Source organism: Talpa occidentalis, unplaced genomic scaffold, assembly GCF_014898055.3.
Source record: "Talpa occidentalis isolate TD23 unplaced genomic scaffold, MPIMG_talOcc4v2.1 talOcc4.3, whole genome shotgun sequence".
In the NCBI taxonomy this organism is placed as follows: Eukaryota; Metazoa; Chordata; class Mammalia; order Eulipotyphla; family Talpidae; genus Talpa; species Talpa occidentalis.
This window is the reverse complement of record NW_023603184.1, coordinates 144,683,171-144,700,791: the sequence shown is the minus strand read 5'-3', so window position 1 is coordinate 144,700,791 and position 17,621 is coordinate 144,683,171. Positions and strand designations below refer to the sequence as shown.

At 40.8% G+C, this 17,621-nt stretch overlaps 1 protein-coding gene across 1 annotated transcript in view; it reads left to right on the top strand.

Annotated features, from left to right (window-relative positions):
* Window positions 1–14,490, top strand: part of SPHKAP (SPHK1 interactor, AKAP domain containing) — a 108,754-nt gene extending 94,264 nt beyond the window's left edge. Inside the window, 5 exon segments of the mRNA XM_037522149.2 lie at window positions 156–341; window positions 2,090–2,176; window positions 4,393–4,445; window positions 4,536–4,720; window positions 12,691–14,490. Of these exon segments, the coding sequence (XP_037378046.2) occupies window positions 156–341; window positions 2,090–2,176; window positions 4,393–4,445; window positions 4,536–4,720; window positions 12,691–12,834 (655 nt within the window). The 3' untranslated portion in view covers window positions 12,835–14,490.
* Window positions 14,491–17,621: the final 3,131 nt, after the last annotated feature.

Below are 17,621 nucleotides of genomic sequence, written 5' to 3'. Positions count from 1 at the left end.
GGTCAACCCAAAAGAAAGACCCCCCCCCCCTCACCTGTGTCCAAGGAAATCATGCTTGCTCTGGCCAGGTTGCCAGCCCAACGGTGCCAGGAGTTCCCCGGGAAAGGGTCAGTCTCCCGCCTGCACTCTTGGTAACAATATCTTGCTGCCTGCAGTGACAGCCTTTGTACCAGAGATACCCCAGAGGCTGAAGTCTCCACAGAAGGCAGAGACCCTGATGAGTCCCCCAACCCCCCGGGCAGCAGCGGGGAGAGCACAGACAGCTGGTCCCAACTCGCCAACGAGGAGGACAACCCAGACGACACCAGCAGCTTTCTGCAGCTCAGTGACAGATCCATGAGGTACCTGCTTTTCACTTGACTTCCCAGGGAAGTAGGTCTCGAGGCAGATTCTTAAAAAACACACTTGCAGTACAAGGGCGAGCAAAAAGCAATGTGCACACTAGGTCAAGGCGCCTGCCTGCCACAGTCGTGCTGAGCGCTGTCTTAACACCAGGTATGGCTTCCATCACCTGGCCAAGGTTAAGACCCACCTGAGCTCCCTTCTCTGCGAGTCCCAGTGAGTGCCTTCCACAATGACAACCACGAATTTTTAAATAAGCAGTGCTATTACACCTGGTGTGTTTGGTCTTTCTCTCTGGCTCAATTGTATTTCAGAGGCAATGCAGGCTGGCTTTAGCTGGGGCAAGTGTTTCTCACGCTGCCTGTTGTTGGGCCTGACTGTTCCTCCCCTTTCTCTGTCCTGCCCTCTGTATTACCACTCTGGAAACTAGCGAAAGGAGGTCCAAGCCAATCGGGAGGCACAAACTGAACACTATACCCGCTGTGAGGTTGAAACACAAAGAATCCCCACTTTTCTGCCCAAAGTCTTATTTGACACTGGGCCAAGTCTGCAGGCTTTCCAGAAAGGTCTATTGGAAAATAGGTTTCAGATGCAGCTTGGTATGATGGTTCCTTGAAAGTATTATTTCTGGCAGTTCAGCCTATTTAGATTTAGGAAAATTTCCCAATGCCAAACAATTTGTCTAAAATTTAAAAAAAAAAAAAAAACTGTTGCCAAATGTTATAATATAGAGACAAAAAGCAAATAGAATTTACTCTCTGGATTCAGCAGAAGTTTATAGAGTTAATTATCTCCAGTGCAATGTCTGAGTCACCAGATTCCAAGCAGTGAATTTATTCAGTCCCACCACATGAAATCAAAACAGGAATGTCCTGTTGGTTAGTCACTGTCCTCCAGGAAGAGATGGTCCCGTCACGCAACACAATAGTGCTCACCCTTCCAAGACCTCACTGGGCAGAGGCATCTAATATGAGAAAACTCAGTGGGTTTCATGAAATTGAATGCCTTCCCTTTGGCAAGTACAGGCAGAGCACCAAAATTGTCTTGATATTATCATCTAAGATCCAGGTTGGTAGCTGGACCATATGGTGATTGTGTGATCTAGGAAAGATGCAGCACTCCATCCCTTCCCCTCCATGGCACTGAGGCATGAGCTGTGGCTCGTCTCAAAGATTTTAAGATACAGGAGCTATAAAGTGTTGGCATTGCACTTCAGTGTGCGTGTGAACTCTGTATGCTGTAGGAAAACATTGAGTCAGGTGGATAGCCCACGGACTGTTCCTCGGAAAATATCTCCTGAATGGTAAAGGGAGGATGTTGTTCATCCCCTGATTTGTGTCAAAAGCCATGAATCAGGCAGAGAAGCATCCCAGTGTGTCCCTTGGCCCACATTCTTAGATAACTTTGTCTCTATGGGTAAACCCAAGGATTCTCCAGTTGATAGAGTGAAGGACACTAGATGTGACCCACCAGGTGTGATATCATTGCAGAAACCAGAACATGATGACGATGATGACAGTAATGGTGGTGGTGGTGATGGTGATGAGGACCTGCTTGAGCCAAAAAATGTCTTTTATTGGGATTCCCCTTAATTCAGTCAGAAATAAATATCCCAGGAGTCCTAGACAAAAAGCCATATTCTTGCGGGAACCAGAGAAACCACCTCCGAGAACGATGGAATGTCGGTGTCAGCAGTGTGGCCAGGTGCTGGAGACTGGCATTAATATGTAAACTTTTGCTTTGTCAGCAATGGCAACAGTAGTGCCACTAGCAGTCTTGGCATTATGGACCTGGACATTTATCAGGAAAGCATGCCATCTTCTCCTATGATTAAGTAAGTAGCCACTGAGATGCAGTGATTGTGAGACCACTACTCAATTCCATCGGCAATCCATTTTGATCATTCACAGTGTGCCAACACTGATCCCATCACGTCCGTACTGCCGTGGTCCCATGTCACTGGAGCAAGAGCTCAGGCCTACCTTAGCCCTACCTTACCACCACCTGCTTTCTGGACTTCAAATCTGCCCCTGATGATCTAATCATTTCGGGTGAAACTTATCCATACCATAAAAAATATATGTCATTTTATGTAGTTGAACACATGGAAGCGAAAGTCCATTTAAATGTTACTATGCTGACCAACAAAGACCATTGTTCAGTACATGTCTGTAGAGTAAATGACTTCCTTTAATTGTAGACATGTGGGCTAGTAATGTCAAGTGTGCCCATTACTAAATGGGGCCATGATGGTTGTGGATCATTAATACCCAGGGACTCTGCTCTCTACCACATAAAGAATCTCTGAAAAACCAAGGGATAAAAATACTTAGGGAAGCCCAATAGGTCTTGCATCAAATTTGATCAAGAATTGAAAGTAAATTAAAATATGTGGTACCAAAAGGGACAGCAGCATGAGTATAGGATTTCAACTAGAATTTGTACTTATTCTGGAAAAATAAATCAATTGACATCTTTTTTTTTGACCATCATGACTTCCCTTATTATTTGGAGATTTCTGAAATTCCCCCCAAAAATGAACATGAAATCTAAGATTCATTTTGTTCCCTGGCTGGTTTCCTTGGTTACTATCTATAGCTAAAGTGTTGCTAATTCACCGTGTTATCCAGAATCCCACCTGCGGGATATGCCTCAGTGATTGCAAGTTGTGTTGCATCCTTTGTGTTTCCACAGAGCCATTAGTCACAAGTCGAGATGCACGAACACCTTGCTGTGGGTTGGTATTGTTTTTAAAAGGAAACCAAAAAATGAAACAAATATCTACTTTTGGGGGGATTTTATCTCTCTCCTACAGGAAACATTTATTGACTTATTGTTGAATCCATAATCCCCACGTGAGCCTAGGACCCCTCAGGCTCTCTGTGTTAAGGGAAAACCATGTTCTCCTACACTAAAATGTTGTTGTCAGAGTATAAAAAAATAATGGCATCAATACCCCCACACAAGTCAGCACCCCACAGCTCCTTAGCAGCAGAAACCATGGCTGCCATGTGTCATTTCACTTTTGTCACTTGCATAGAGACCTGGCAGAAGAGCTGGACCCTTGGGGAGTTGGGCATTCTTCTACAAATGATTAGATATGCTTGAAAGAGCAACTGCACTTTCTCTCAACATCAGAAAGGCAGTGGAGCTTACCAACCAGGTCCTAGCAGTAACAGAGACTGCAGGGGAGAATCAGCTCATAAAAAGACACATGTTAAAGAGGCCCAGTCCTTTCATTTGCTGCCAGGACAAAGGTATAGGGCACCATGAGGTTCTCAAGATTACCCCTTCCTTCCTGCTGTCAGGTCCAGTCATAGCTTCTCACGCTGGACACCAGGCTCACTAACAAGTATTCACTTATAAAAACATCTCAAATATTGCACGTGACCAAATCTAATGAAATATTCACTTTCGTTGAGAGTCGCTAGTGCTAGATTACTTCCAGCCAACTCCACCCTTCTATAAAAGGAAAGAAACAAAAAATTCAAGCAATTAAGTTATTTTGCAGTATGTTGGTTTTTTTGCCCCTTATTTTAGATCAGAGGACCATATAGAAAACATGTTCTCCTGAACTGAAATGTTTGTTGTCACATTCTGAAAAAATAATGACATCAACATGGGAACATGTGTCCTTTAAATGACAATAAAATATGAAAGAGATAAATATAAATTTTCATCCCAGAGCTAGTGTCCCACAAAATCCCCTCTTGACTATTTAAATCTGCGAAGGATCATGGAAGACAGATGACGGAGATAGAAGGATGCTTCTCTCAGAGTCTCCTATGCCAATCATCCCAACTAAAACCACTAGGTTATCAGGCCTTTCCTTTTGTTTGTTTTATAGGGGTGGGGATATTTATCACAGACCCAGTAGTCCTTGTCATAGCCTCATTGGTATTTTCCCAGTGTTACTTCACTCAATGAAAATGATAAATCCAGAATGAACTTAAGAAGCTTCTAGATCAATAAGACCCATCACTTCATCTTCCATTTACAGCTTACTCTTCCTAAACATGACCAATCATGTACTGTTGTTTTCTCCCAAAGTGAATTAGTAGAAGAGAAGGAGATTCTTAAAGGACAGTCAGAAAACGTAGAGGGTAAGCCACATTCCCGTAATTCTGACACACAATTTGCCTGCAAGCTCCCTGTAGCAAGTGTAGTGAGGCTGTGGTTGTGTCTGTGTGCAGAACCGGCCCCTGGACTCCCGGTGGGAGCAGCCGGCCACCAGGGCAGCCTGCTGGTGATCAACTTTGACCTGGAGCCAGAGTGTCCTGACGCTGAGCTTCGAGCCACTCTGCAGTGGATCGCTGCCTCTGAGCTTGGGATTCCCACCATCTACTTTAAGAAATCCCAGGAGAGCAGAATTGAAAAGGTATCATGTTCAGGTTTGCATATTGCTAGAGCTTTGTGTTTTTATCACTGCTGAAACTCAGTAATTGTCCAGTTAATTCATTCAAATTTGCATTATTTATTCTCAAATTCTTAACCTTAAAATTGTTTTCAACTATGATACTTCCCACCTGCCCAGATATAATCATGATTACTATTTCTTTGATGCTCAGTTTGTCTCAGCTCTTTGGTGATGGTGAGAAAGTAAATTGAGGCAGTGGGAATTTATCAAAAAGTCTGTTGTTCTTGATAATCCTGTGCTCTGGAATCAACCTCTTCATAACATTCATTTAAATACAAGGTAGAAAGAAAGGATTGGTTTATACTAGAAATCAATGTGAGGCCACGCTGATGTTTAAAACAGATGTAGCATGGTGTCAGGAGAATGCATTTTTTTAATTTATTTTTTTAATTTATATAAGCACTGGGTACAGTCAGAAGTGTGGGAGGGTGAGAGAATTCACCAGAGCCAGAGCAGGGAGCAGAACAGGCAGACTGATGAAATACACTGCTGAGGGGAGCAGTGGGCAGCAGGAAAGGTCTGCCGTGCCATGTGGGACCCTCACCAGTGGCCGGGGATCAAACGGGCACTGCAGAGTCTGCAGGCAGCTTTGCAGCCCAGCGCTTAACCACTGCACCTCAAGGGAAGGCCCAGGAGAATACATTTTTAATTTCTTACAAAGCAAACTTTACATTAGGTGGACTTCTTCATTATCATTCTCCACTTGCCAGAAATGTGAAGTTGGTGAACAGAGCCCTGAGCAACATCAAGATTAATACCAACTATGACTGATTCCATATCTCTAAGACCTACCACTAACTTTGGTACAATCTCAGTTAATAAGATTAAGGGATAAATCCATCTGCGTTCAAGATCAATTTTCCATAATATAACAGGATGCTGTTAAGAGACTGAGGAATAATAATAATAATGTTGGCTTACTAGTTTTCTATTGCTACATGACCAACTGCCACAAATTTACTAGTTTAAAACCATCACACCCAACTCTGCAGGTCAGATTTTGGGTGAATGTTACTATGCTCTCTGTTCAGGGACTAACAAGACAGAAATCAATATGGCAACCTGGCTGGCCACTTATCTGGAAACTATGGGGGAAAATAAGCTTCCAACTTTGTTCAAGTGATTGTTCTAATTCAGTTCCTTGTGGCTGTAGAACTGAAATCCCCATTTCCTTGCTGACCGTTAGCTGGGGGCCAACCTCACCTTCTAGAAGCTGCCCAGATGTCTTGTGGCCCCTCCATGTACTCATGCTGTCAATCTCTTACTTTTTCAGCCACCGCCACTCTTGGATTTTTGAAAGATTCATGCAATTAGATTAGGTCCATCACATAGTCTTCTTTTTGATTAATGCAAAGTTAACCAAAGAATTTCTTTTGCCATTAAGGCAACATAATAAGGCTATGTTTATCTCATCTTATTCATGGGCCTAGGGATTAAGGATCGCTGTTTTAAGAGGAAGGTGGCTTCCTACCTTGACACTATCAGACTAAAGCAACAGTGTCTCATTAGCAATTCATTGCTTGGAGAAGGTTAAAGTAACATCTCCGTGAAGTTCAGAAATGTCATTTTCTCTCCAACATTCAACTGCCAGTCACCATTCACAGATGTAAACCCTGGGAATTTATAAGAATTTTGAATTTTGGGGATAGATTAATTTAGTTAACATATATCCCTTAATAGGTTCCCAACTTTTAATCCTCCTACTATATGAAAATACAGACAAGAGTTAAATGGGTAGAGAATGTCATAAATGAAAATGAAGCAGTTCATCCTCCCCACCACTGTCTATGAATTTAGCCTTGGAGTTGAATTGCACTTATAGTCAACTGGTAACTAATCCCAGCTTTGAGTCCATTCAAAAGTCAAATTCCAAATATTGTGGCCATCCAGGGCACTGTCATTCCTACCCAGTAAATGACATCTTCACTTTCAAACTTGCTCTTTCCTGTGTTTTGTCCGTATTAAAAAATATATTTATCACCCTCAGCAGTGTACTTCGGTCCTTCTGCCTGCTCTGCTCCCTGCTCTGGCTCTGGTGAATTCTCTCACCCTCCCGCGCTTCTGACTGTACCCAGTGCATGTATAAACAAAACAAACAAACAAATAAATAAAAATAAATAAATAAAACATGCCTCTAAAAAAAAAAATATATATATATATATATTTATCACACCTTAATGATGAATCGAATGCACAGAATCACAGGAAACACTTATTTACCAATAATGCCCCTCTGCCCCTTCTTGGACCTAGTGGTTATTGAGGATTGGGCCCAGAAATATGCATTTTTAACACCTCCCCTCAAATTAAGTGACTCTGATGAACACTAAAGCTGGGGACCGCCTCAGTGAAAATATCCTGAAAGTTGGCAGAATTTGTTTGTTTTTAAAAGATTTATTTATTTATACATACAAGAATAGGGGTACAGGCCAGAGGTGCAGGGGGTGAGAGGATTCACCAGAGACAGTAGGGAACACAACAGCAGACTGATTGAAAGACACTGCTGAGGGAAGCAGCAGGCAAAACAGGAGAGGTCTGCTGCCCCATGGCCAGCATGGTCAGCTCCCTGCCCAGCCAGGAATCAACTCATACTACAGAGGTTGCAGATAGCCTCAGAGTGCTGTGCTTAACCCCTTGTACCACCAGGGAGGCCCAAGAGTGGCAGAATTTGAAGTGATTTTTTTGTATTCCAGGGAGAATATGGTTGAGAATACTAACACCTAAAAAATCTAAAACAGCTTGCAAATTTAATTTTCAATGACCTTGACATCATTTAAATTTAACCTACTTGATTCAAGGTACAAAAAAAATGGAACAGAAAAGGAAAAAGCAAGTAGTTATGACACCAATTGGTATTTTCCCACCATTACTTCACTCTATGAAAATGATAAATCCAGAATGAACTTAAGAAGCTTTTAGATCAATAAGACCCATCACCTCATCTTCCACTTACAGCTAATTGTCTCATGTTTGGGATAGGAAGCATCATTGCTTTACAAATCTTTTCCTTCTGTTTAAAATGAGTAGGTTTCTGTGAATTGGAGTGGGCTGTTGACTGGCCCTTTCTCCTCTTTCAGCTGTGAGAATTACTTGTTTTCCTCAAAGGCAATGCCTCGAACAGAATGTATGAAGAGAGGAAACAGATGCCTGCTTATCTTAAGAAAATGGGGGTCAGAAGTAGAGTGGCTTCCCCCTAATTTCTTTTTTGTATTGAGGTAACATTGTTTACAACACCACAGATGATCCAGAGGTGTAGGATCACACTCCTTCAGATGTATGTTACCACTTCCCACCCACCACTACGGCTCCCACAGTCCTCTAAGAAGGCCTGTCAAGCCCCCTCCCCACTTGACTCCATTCCACATGCAAAGTGCTGAAAGGAGAAGGAGAGGGAAACATTGATAACATTGATTGTTAACCACACATTTCCCAAAATACTGCCCTTAAGATCTCAGTTTTGAAGACTTAACAAAGGAAGGAAAAACAAGGAAGAGTTAGGCTGTCTTAGCTCTGACTGCTATAATAAAGTACCAGAGACTGAGTGTCTGACACACTGACATTCATTTCACACAGCTCTGGGGCCCAGCAGTGCAAGATGAAGGTGCGGCATGTTCCACAGCTGTGTCCTCACAGGGCAGTGTGAGCTCTGGTGTCCCTTTTATTATGAGAGCCCCATCCTCATGACCTCTTCTAACCCTAATTATTTCCCAAAGACCCCCCTCCTAATACCCATCACATTTCAGGTTAAGGCTCCAGTATATGATATTGGGGAAGGGGACAGAGACATTCATTCTCTTTATTTGTAAACACGAGAAATTGTCTTGGGTTATTGGCCTTATGTTAAATTTAAATGATGTCAAAACATGAGGCATATTCTAGCCTGGGACCATTGCATACATGACTGGCAGGATGGGCTCACGGCGGAGGCATTTTGGCAACTTTGGGTCAGTCAACAACATCCTGTGGTCTCCCTCAGAGAGGGACCCTCCTCCAGTAGATCCTACATAGATGCAAAGAGACTGGTATCAGGCTTGTAGAAAGGTCTGCAGCAGAGCCTTCTGGGAAGGGTTTAGAAAATACTGGCATCTCCCCAAAGCTTGGATTGTCTCTTAGAGCCATGACTTAGTGACAAAACTTGGGAATAATGTGGTGACTCAGAGCACCAGAGTTTACAGAAAGAATAATGAAAGGTGATACGGCTAATTTTATGTTTCTGTGACTTTGTATTGACGGCGTCTTTATAAGAGACACCCTCAAGGGATAAGACTCATATAAGGCCATCAGTGACCTTGAGGAAAATCCTGAAGAGAAGGTGATGATTATGAACAACTCTCAATGAGACTTAAGAAACAATGGGCAAATCTTCTTACCTAGAGCTCCTGCTCGCCAGACAACCAGGAAGAACTATGAAAATGATTCATTGAATCATGTAAAGACATTCTAGCCTTTCTTCTTTTTCTCTTAGGCCTCACATTGTCCAATATAAAAATTATGCCTCAGATCATTCATACGCACCAAGATATAAGTACCAGCTCAGAAAATTATTTAGATGAATCTCCATAAATTACTAATAGACAAGTTCCTCTTTCTGAAGTTATTTGCATTTTAAACAAAACCTTTACCTAAAAGGTTTATTATGCTCTCTTTCTAAAATTTCAGGAATCTGACTGACCTAAAGCTCAGCAAGGAAGATCGGATAACTAATAGTGTCTGAAATTCTATCACTAGGGCCGATGGAACTGAATGGAGCTGGCACCCCATTACTGTTGTAGTGAGCAGTGCAAAGAGAGTGTCCTGCCCTCTCAAAGTACATCATTTTACCCAGTCACTGTGCCCTAAGAGACAAGCTCCATGTTTGCCCCTTCTCTAGTGCCATTGCCCCAATCTCGGTTCTTCTTTGCCTAGATTCAGTCTCCAGTCATTTTTGTGAAGCACCCTATTAATAGAAAATTATTGAGTATGTAACCCCAAAATGTGACTGTGTATTTTTAGTTTGTTTTTTTTTTTAATAAAGTAGCTTCATTTATTTTTTTTCTACTACTTTGTTATTGAGGTAACATTGGTTCAAAGCACTGATTATGATTTAGAGGTATAGGTTCATACTCACCACCAAGGCACCTGTAGTTCCTACAAGAGTCCTTTGGAATACTTCCACCTTTTGCTCCCCACCTATCTCTCCCTCTGACACCCTCAATGCTACAATCAAATTTCCAGGGTTATTTGTCTTGCCTTTGTCTATTCCTTTGTTTTCTTCCTCTGTATTCTACATATGAGTGAAACCATCTGCTGTTTGCCTATCTCATTCTGACTTATTTCACTTAATATAATCTCCATCCATATGGGTTCAAATTACAATGTTTTATCTTTTGTAGAAGAGTAGTATTCCATTGTGTATCCACACCACACCTTCTTAATCTACTTTCTTCCCTTGGACGCTAAGGTTTCTTTCTTAACTTGGCTATTATAAATAGTGCTACAATGAGCATAGGAGTATATATTTCCCTTCAAATTTGTGTTTTAATATAATTCCAATAGATACCTAGGAGTAGAATTGCTGGATCAGATGGTAGATCTATTTTTAATATTTTTTTAAAAAACTCCATACTGTATTTGGTAGGGGCCGGAATAGTCTGCACTCCCAGCAACAGTATAAGAGGATTTCTTTTTCTCCACATTCTTGTTAAAATTTGTTATTTCTGGCCTTTTTGATATAGGCTATTTTCATAGGTGTGAGATGGCATCTCAGCATGATTCTTGTTTGCATTTCCCTGGTGATAAGTGATGATGAACATTTATTTTTTTTCCTGTGCCTGTTGGTTTTCTGCATACCTTTTTTAGAGAAATATCTATATAGTTCTTCTGCCCATTCCTCCCTCCCCCGCCCATTGGGCTATTTGTTTTCCTTTTGTTCAATTGCCTGAGTTCTTTGTAAATCTTGGACTTACAGATCATGTCAGATGTAGGGTATGCAAATAATTTCTCCCATTTCGTGGTGAAGGAGTAGTGCTTCATTGTAATGATAGTTTCTTTTGCTGTGCAGAAGCATTTTAGTTTGATGTAGTTCCACTTGTTTATCTTTGCTTTTGTTTCCTCTGTTGTTGGAGTTGAGTCCCTAAATATGTCTCTGAAGCCAATGTCTTGGAGTGTTTTGTTGATGTTTTCTTCTATGTATTTTATGGTTTCATGTTTTACATCCACATTATTAACCCATTGTGAGTTACTTTTTGTGTATGGTTTGAGAAGGTGGCTTAGTTTCATTCTTTTGCATATGGCTGTCCAATTTTCCTAACACCATTTTTTGATAGGCTTTCCTTATTTCATCACATACTCTTGGCTCCTTTGTCAAAGGTTATGTCCATGTAAGTGTGGGATTGTTATGGGCTCTCAATTCCATTCTCTCTGTCTGTGTATCTAGTTTTATTCCAATACCATGCTATTTTGATTACTACAGCTTTGTAATGTAGTTTGAAATCTGTGATTGTGATACCTCCATTCATATTTTTAGAATAGATGTGTAAATACATAAAACTCAAGGATAAATTCTTAGACAAAGTTCAACCTTGATGAATCTGGATAGTATTCCACATTTCAAATAATCTTGATCATTTTGAATGTATTTAATTTACATTTTGTCATTCCTTCTGTCATTAGCAAATTTTTTTAGCACCTATTAGGTGCAGACACAAGATATGAAATGATGGCTGAGATGCTGTCCTGTCCCAGTGAGAATACAATCTATAATATAATTGCTACTGGCTTGCCATCTGTCTTCCTTTTTACATCATCCTAAAACTCTTTGAGATAGTGTTTATATTTCCATGTAAAAAGTTAAGTGTTTCATTTTACAACCTAAAAAAGTTCTTTATTCTGATTAAGTCAACACAAAGCAAGCATGTACAATAAAGTGCTGATTTCTGTAACTGTGCAAGTAGTGTCATCACAGCTGGAGAAGAAGCCCAATTTAATAGTAGCTCTATGTGACAACTTCCCAGTAATTGAAATGAATTAACAAATCCGAGCTGAACAGAGGGAAAAGATCAGGAAAAAAATTGACATTCTAGTTACTGGCTCATCTTGAAAGTCTGAGCAAACACAAAAGAACAGAGCAAAAAAAGTCCTAGACGGAAATACTGAAGAAATGTAACTAAATCACAACAGTTCATGTTTTTTAACAAATAGATCTTTCTTTATCAGAAAACTGTACCAGATTCCCAGTGTATCTTCTTGCCCAATGTTCTAAATAAATATCAATGTTACATATTCTCCTACCACTTACATACATAGGGTGCTGTAGAACAAAGAGCATTATACAGGATGTTAGAAGAACATGTGGATGTCAAATCCCAACTTTTCATCTCTCAAGCTCTCATTCTTCATTAGTCAGTGACCATTTCACAGGACTGTTGACTGCAATTCCTTTTGTAATGAAAATCCAATCTCTTTTGATCTTGATGGTGGGGAAGGGAATTTCTCAAAGTGGAATAAGGTGACCAAACCCAAATGTTTGTCACTTTGTTTATTTGGCCTTTCTGTACACATTCAATGAGATTATCTGTGATACAGATAGAAGGGACCAGGTATCATGCTGTACATGCTATATACATTCCTTTCAAAAAGGGTCCAACCCAGAGAAGAAAGTAGGCCTGAGGAAACTGTTCATGTATCCAGAAGAATTAGTCTGGAATGAAGAATTCCAACTTGTATCCCACATGGATGACCACTATTGTGAAGAAAATTAGACTTCAGTTGAAATAACTCTTTAATAATTTGAACTGTCTAAAAAGAAAACAGACTGTCTGGAAAATAGTCCCCCATCACTAGTGATATTCAAAAATAGCCTGGAGAGCTTTTGCCTCTGGAAGGATGTTTGAATGAGATGATTTTGAGGATCCTCTGTGATATGTGTGTCTTAACTCTATGCTTCATTTTAGTTTCTAGATGTCGTGCGTCTGGTCCATCAGAAGTCCTGGAAAGTGGGGGATATCTTCCACGCAGTTGTCCAGTACTGCAAAATGCATGAGGAGCAAAAGGAAGACACCCCGAGTCTCTTCGACTGGCTGTTGGAGCTGGGATAAGGCAGTGCTATCTGTAGAGTATTCTTTTCCTTTATTCCAGCTTAGATTACAGTGATTTGCTCTAAATTTTCTCAAAACATCACATCACATTAGCAGAGCTATAAAAAAAATCTGCTTCTCAAGACTATTGCACATGGAAAAATGTGAAGAAAATCAAAATATAGGTCTGTACAGATCAATACTACCTGTGGCCGATTTCAAAATAGCTTGTGTTAGAATGTCTGGAAAACAGACCTTAATGAAATCTTAATGGGACTCAAATTAAAAGCTTATAACGAGGTCCAAACACCAAGGAAATTGTACTTACATATTTTTGACGATATGAAATGATATGTCATGTCTCCAATTATATAACTCAACTAGAAACAAAGTCACTGGTCAGAATAATTTTGTGACCTTGACTTTGCTTTTCTGAGCAATTTAAGGAGGCATTAGCCCAAATAAAGTCTTAAGATATAGCTGACAAATTTCCATAATTTTGATGTGAATGATTGCACTTTGAGACCAACCTCAGTGGACATTAACAGAAAAGCAAGAGAATTATCAATGGTTTCTACTGAGGTGATTTCCCTTACTCACTCAGCACACTGATAAAAACTCTGAATCTCCCCAACAGCAGCCCATGAAACTATTGCCTTCAGGTGAGAAAGAGAGGAAGATCAATCAAAGATTGTCATTTCTGACTCTTCATTGCTTGGATGACATGATTATAGAATTCTTACCCTAAGGGAAAGCTTTCTTTCTTATTAAAAAAAAAAAAAGTCTTTTGAGAAAAAAAGTTGCTTGTGTATTCAACTATATAAAGCATAAACTTCCATTTTATTTTTATTGTAAATGATAGAGAGATTGTTATCCTACATAATATATAGTTGACTGAAGGGTTCACATGAGGGGATTCTTACCTGAAGTCAGATATTGACATGAGCTCAGCAGCCCCTGCTTCATCAGTGTGTGGTACCCACAGGGAAGACATGGTCTTTGGATGATGGATGCAGGATATGATATGACCAGCTAGGATCATAGACTTCTCCTGGTGCAAAGCTATTGGCATTTCATTTGGAAAAAAGAAAACTGGGTCATATTTTAAGTATTTTAATAACAGAGATTTACTCTTTTGAAAGATAAAGGTATCTCCCTGATGAGTCTTCTGTCCCTTCCAATAAATAAGCTATATTGGCTTTTATTTTCTTGATCAAAGAAGGTGTTTATTAAAGAATTCCTGAGATACTGTTTTCACACTTTTTTAAAGGTTCTGAAGTAATTGTAGTTGTGAACAAGGCCCGGCTCCCTCGATGCAGACCTCGTATGTCATCCACATTCTGAAATATCAGGAAGCTCGCCCCACACACTCACCCCCCTGGGAATCATTGCCAGGGCTCATGAGGCATTTATGACAAATGGCCCAAATTTAGGTTTCAGTGACACATTAACCAAATATCAAATTCTAAAATGTATCCATCATCTCAAACTGGAAGTTCTTTGTGTGACTAAATGGAAATGATATATTTATTTTTTAAACAACCCCAGAATATCGTGTGTAGACTTTTGTTGTGCTCAAATGAGTTTACTTATCCTGCAAAGCACAAATACTGGATTGTAACCACGTGATGAAGTTATATATGTTGTACCCAATGTTGCAAACTTATCAATAAACTTTTGTTGCATAATTGTGGATCCTTGTTTCACCAAAAAGTTTAAGAAGAAAAAAAAAAATAGGAGATTGATGGAATGAAGGTACATCTAGGTCATAGATAAATGTTTCTGTCCCATGTTCAGTTCTTGAAAAAGTGAGTGTTCTTTGATTAAATTTGCCAGCATCAATAATCAGCATGTCTCACGCTTGGCACTATTGACATTGGGGCTGAATAACTCTTTGTCAAGAGGGTTGTCCTGGACACTGAAAGATGTTTAGCAGCACCCTGGGGTCCTACCCACTAGATTCCAATAACCACCTCCTAGCAATTAGGACAGCTAGAATTGTTCCCCAGATCACCAGTGTCCCCTGGGGAGCAAATGCCATCATTGGTTGAAGAACCCTGATATAAATAATGCAGCTAAGTGGCAGACACTGAGGCCATGGGGGTGTCAGGGTAAAGAGGAGCAGCCTGCAGCTTTACTCTAGGAAACCCAGAGGCTACCAGAAGACCAGCATCCTGTGTCCTCTCCTTCCCCACTTCCTTTAAAGGACACCCATGGGTTGTGGCCTTTACAGCAAGTTTGGGGAAAAGGAGAAAGAGGCACAAGACAAAGAGTCTACAGATCTGGAGCTAAAGCAACAAGAGGCAAGTAAACCCCCCAGGCTTAGAGGTGAATGAATCATTGCTCTTAGGATTCAGGAAGTAAATCATTAGAATTTATGTAATATAAGACAATGGGAAACAAGGGTGCTTTCCTCCTCACTAGTAAGAAGGCATGATGGGTTTATGTAAAGAAGAATTCTCCTATCAGCCAGAGGGCAGTGGCATGTAAAAACAAACTCCGGACTTTAGCAAGGGGAGACTTTATTTAAAAGAGTTAGGACAAGATGGGGAGGGCCTGGCATTGGGGAAGGACTATGGCATCAGCGGGAGCACTCTGCAGTGGTGTCAAGGCGGGGGCACAGGGCGTTATCTTTTATAGAGGAGTGCACATTGCTAGCAAGAAGCTGCTGTGGGGAGTGGGTGGAGATGAGTGAGTGGAGGGCGGCTGGGACAGCAGAAGACAGACCATTTTATCCCGAGCTCAGGTGTTGTCAGGAGGGATGGATGAGGCTGAGGATGGACCAGGCTGAGGATGGGCCTGAAACGTAAGTAAAGTTGGGCTAGCAAGCACTTTGCTCCAATTGATCAGTGGAAACACAGGGTGAGTTCATGCCGGATGAGGCCCACAATGGATTTTCCAAGGTTTTTGTCAGGTTAACGCGAATCCAGTGTGCAGATCTTAGCTCGTAGAAGCCACCAGGGTGAGACCTGGAACAGGCCTGGTAGGCACCTGCAAGGGTTTGAGCAGCGGGGGACTCATGCGTGAACCCGCTGTTGCACCACCACTGCCCCCATGTTGACTCTGGCTTAAGGAGCTGGAGCCGGGCAGAGGGACTCCATCTTCATCGCTGTTTTTGTCCTTCTCCCCCTGCCTTTCTCTTTCTGTCAGTGGCAGCTACTATGGGGGAGGGGAGGGAAGCAGAGCAAATATTTCTTTCTTTATCTGGAATTGCATCTGCAGTTCTCACCTGATCATGGCGGCTGCTCTAGCTAAGCTACCTGCGGGCACCCAAACATGTGCTCTCCCTGTGGGACACCTGTGTGGGGTTTAAAGGTCCTGTGGGGTCACCCGACATTTCTCTGAATCGGGAGACAGAAACTCCATTAATCTCCCTGTGGTGCTGGACTATGGGGTGGTAATAGCCTCAATTAAAAGTTAATTAATTAAAAAAAAACACAGCATGGGCAATGGGAGGGCTTTTGGAAGTGGTTGGAGCCCAAATGTAAATGACCTTGGATATACAAATAAAACGTGAGATCCATCCAAACAAGATGGCATTTTACCCACATTTATTTTGAAAGTGTGTTCTTCATATTTTTTAATGTTTTAGTGGCATCAATATTAACAAACTATTGCCACAATCCCAATTACAACTGAGTAGCTTAAAATATGATCTGGGTTCTGTTATTCAATTTATGTTTTAATAAATGAGAGGTTTCTGCTAAAGTCCACTTTATTCCTGATAGGAAAGTGCACAGATGAAGAATTATTGGATTTGGGATAAGGGTCTCTAACCTAAAGGGTTATTTGCCACTGAGCTCCTGTGTATTTTAAAGAAAATCATTCACCTTTTCAAGTATCAGTTTATGATCTATAACCAAACATCAATATACCTTCATTACAGAGTTTGTTGTTAAGTATTCTATTTGACATCTTTCAAAAACATGCTTTGTAACTAGCAATACTACAAAGGTACAGAATCAATTTGATTCCTGAATTCCTGACTCTTTTGAAAAGGTCACCCCCAATTGATGACTTCTTTAAAAAAGTGGTGTATGACTCTGCAGAGGCAGTGTTAAAAAAGGCTGAAGTATTTATAAACCTAGTTTTCAGCTGGACAAAGCATGCTTTTGACAGGTAATTCTCAAGGGAAGTTTTCAAGTATCAAGTTCAGGGACCCACAAATAGAACCTATAATTGAGGGTAGTCAGCTCTAGCTGGAAGAAGAATTGCTAAGATCTTTGAGAACATAAGTCTTTTTATGTGAAACTCTTTTGAGACTTCTGCATTTAAACTCTCTGATTATCTGTATCTTCCAGATCTCGTATCTCAACTCTGTAAGAATACATGTCTTATTTTGAAAGAGTGTTGATTATGAAACAATTTCATACTTGCTTCAGCGCGACATAATTATGGTCTGGTTCTTGTGGTCTTAGTGGTCAGAGATTTTAGATATTATTTACTCTAGCCATAACAGTTGCTTGCCATTTCCCCTGCAAGTGATCCATGACCTTGAAGGACCTCACACAAGCCCTTTTCTCTGCCTAAGACTGAAATTCTTCTATCATGGATACATGATAATGGCTTTAGGAAAGCCCCATTTGCCCCATTCCATCCTCGTATCTCCTTGTTTCAAAGGACACTGGTACTCCCCAGCTTAGCAGTGTTAATGCATGCCCTACGCTAATCCAATCACTGCTTTCTACTTCCTTGGCAACAGTGATAGATTTAGGGCTGAATGTATGACTGAGTATAGATTGTAGATTGTTAATTTAGTATTGATTGATTACTGTGGTTTAACTAGATAGATCTGTTGGGATAAATGC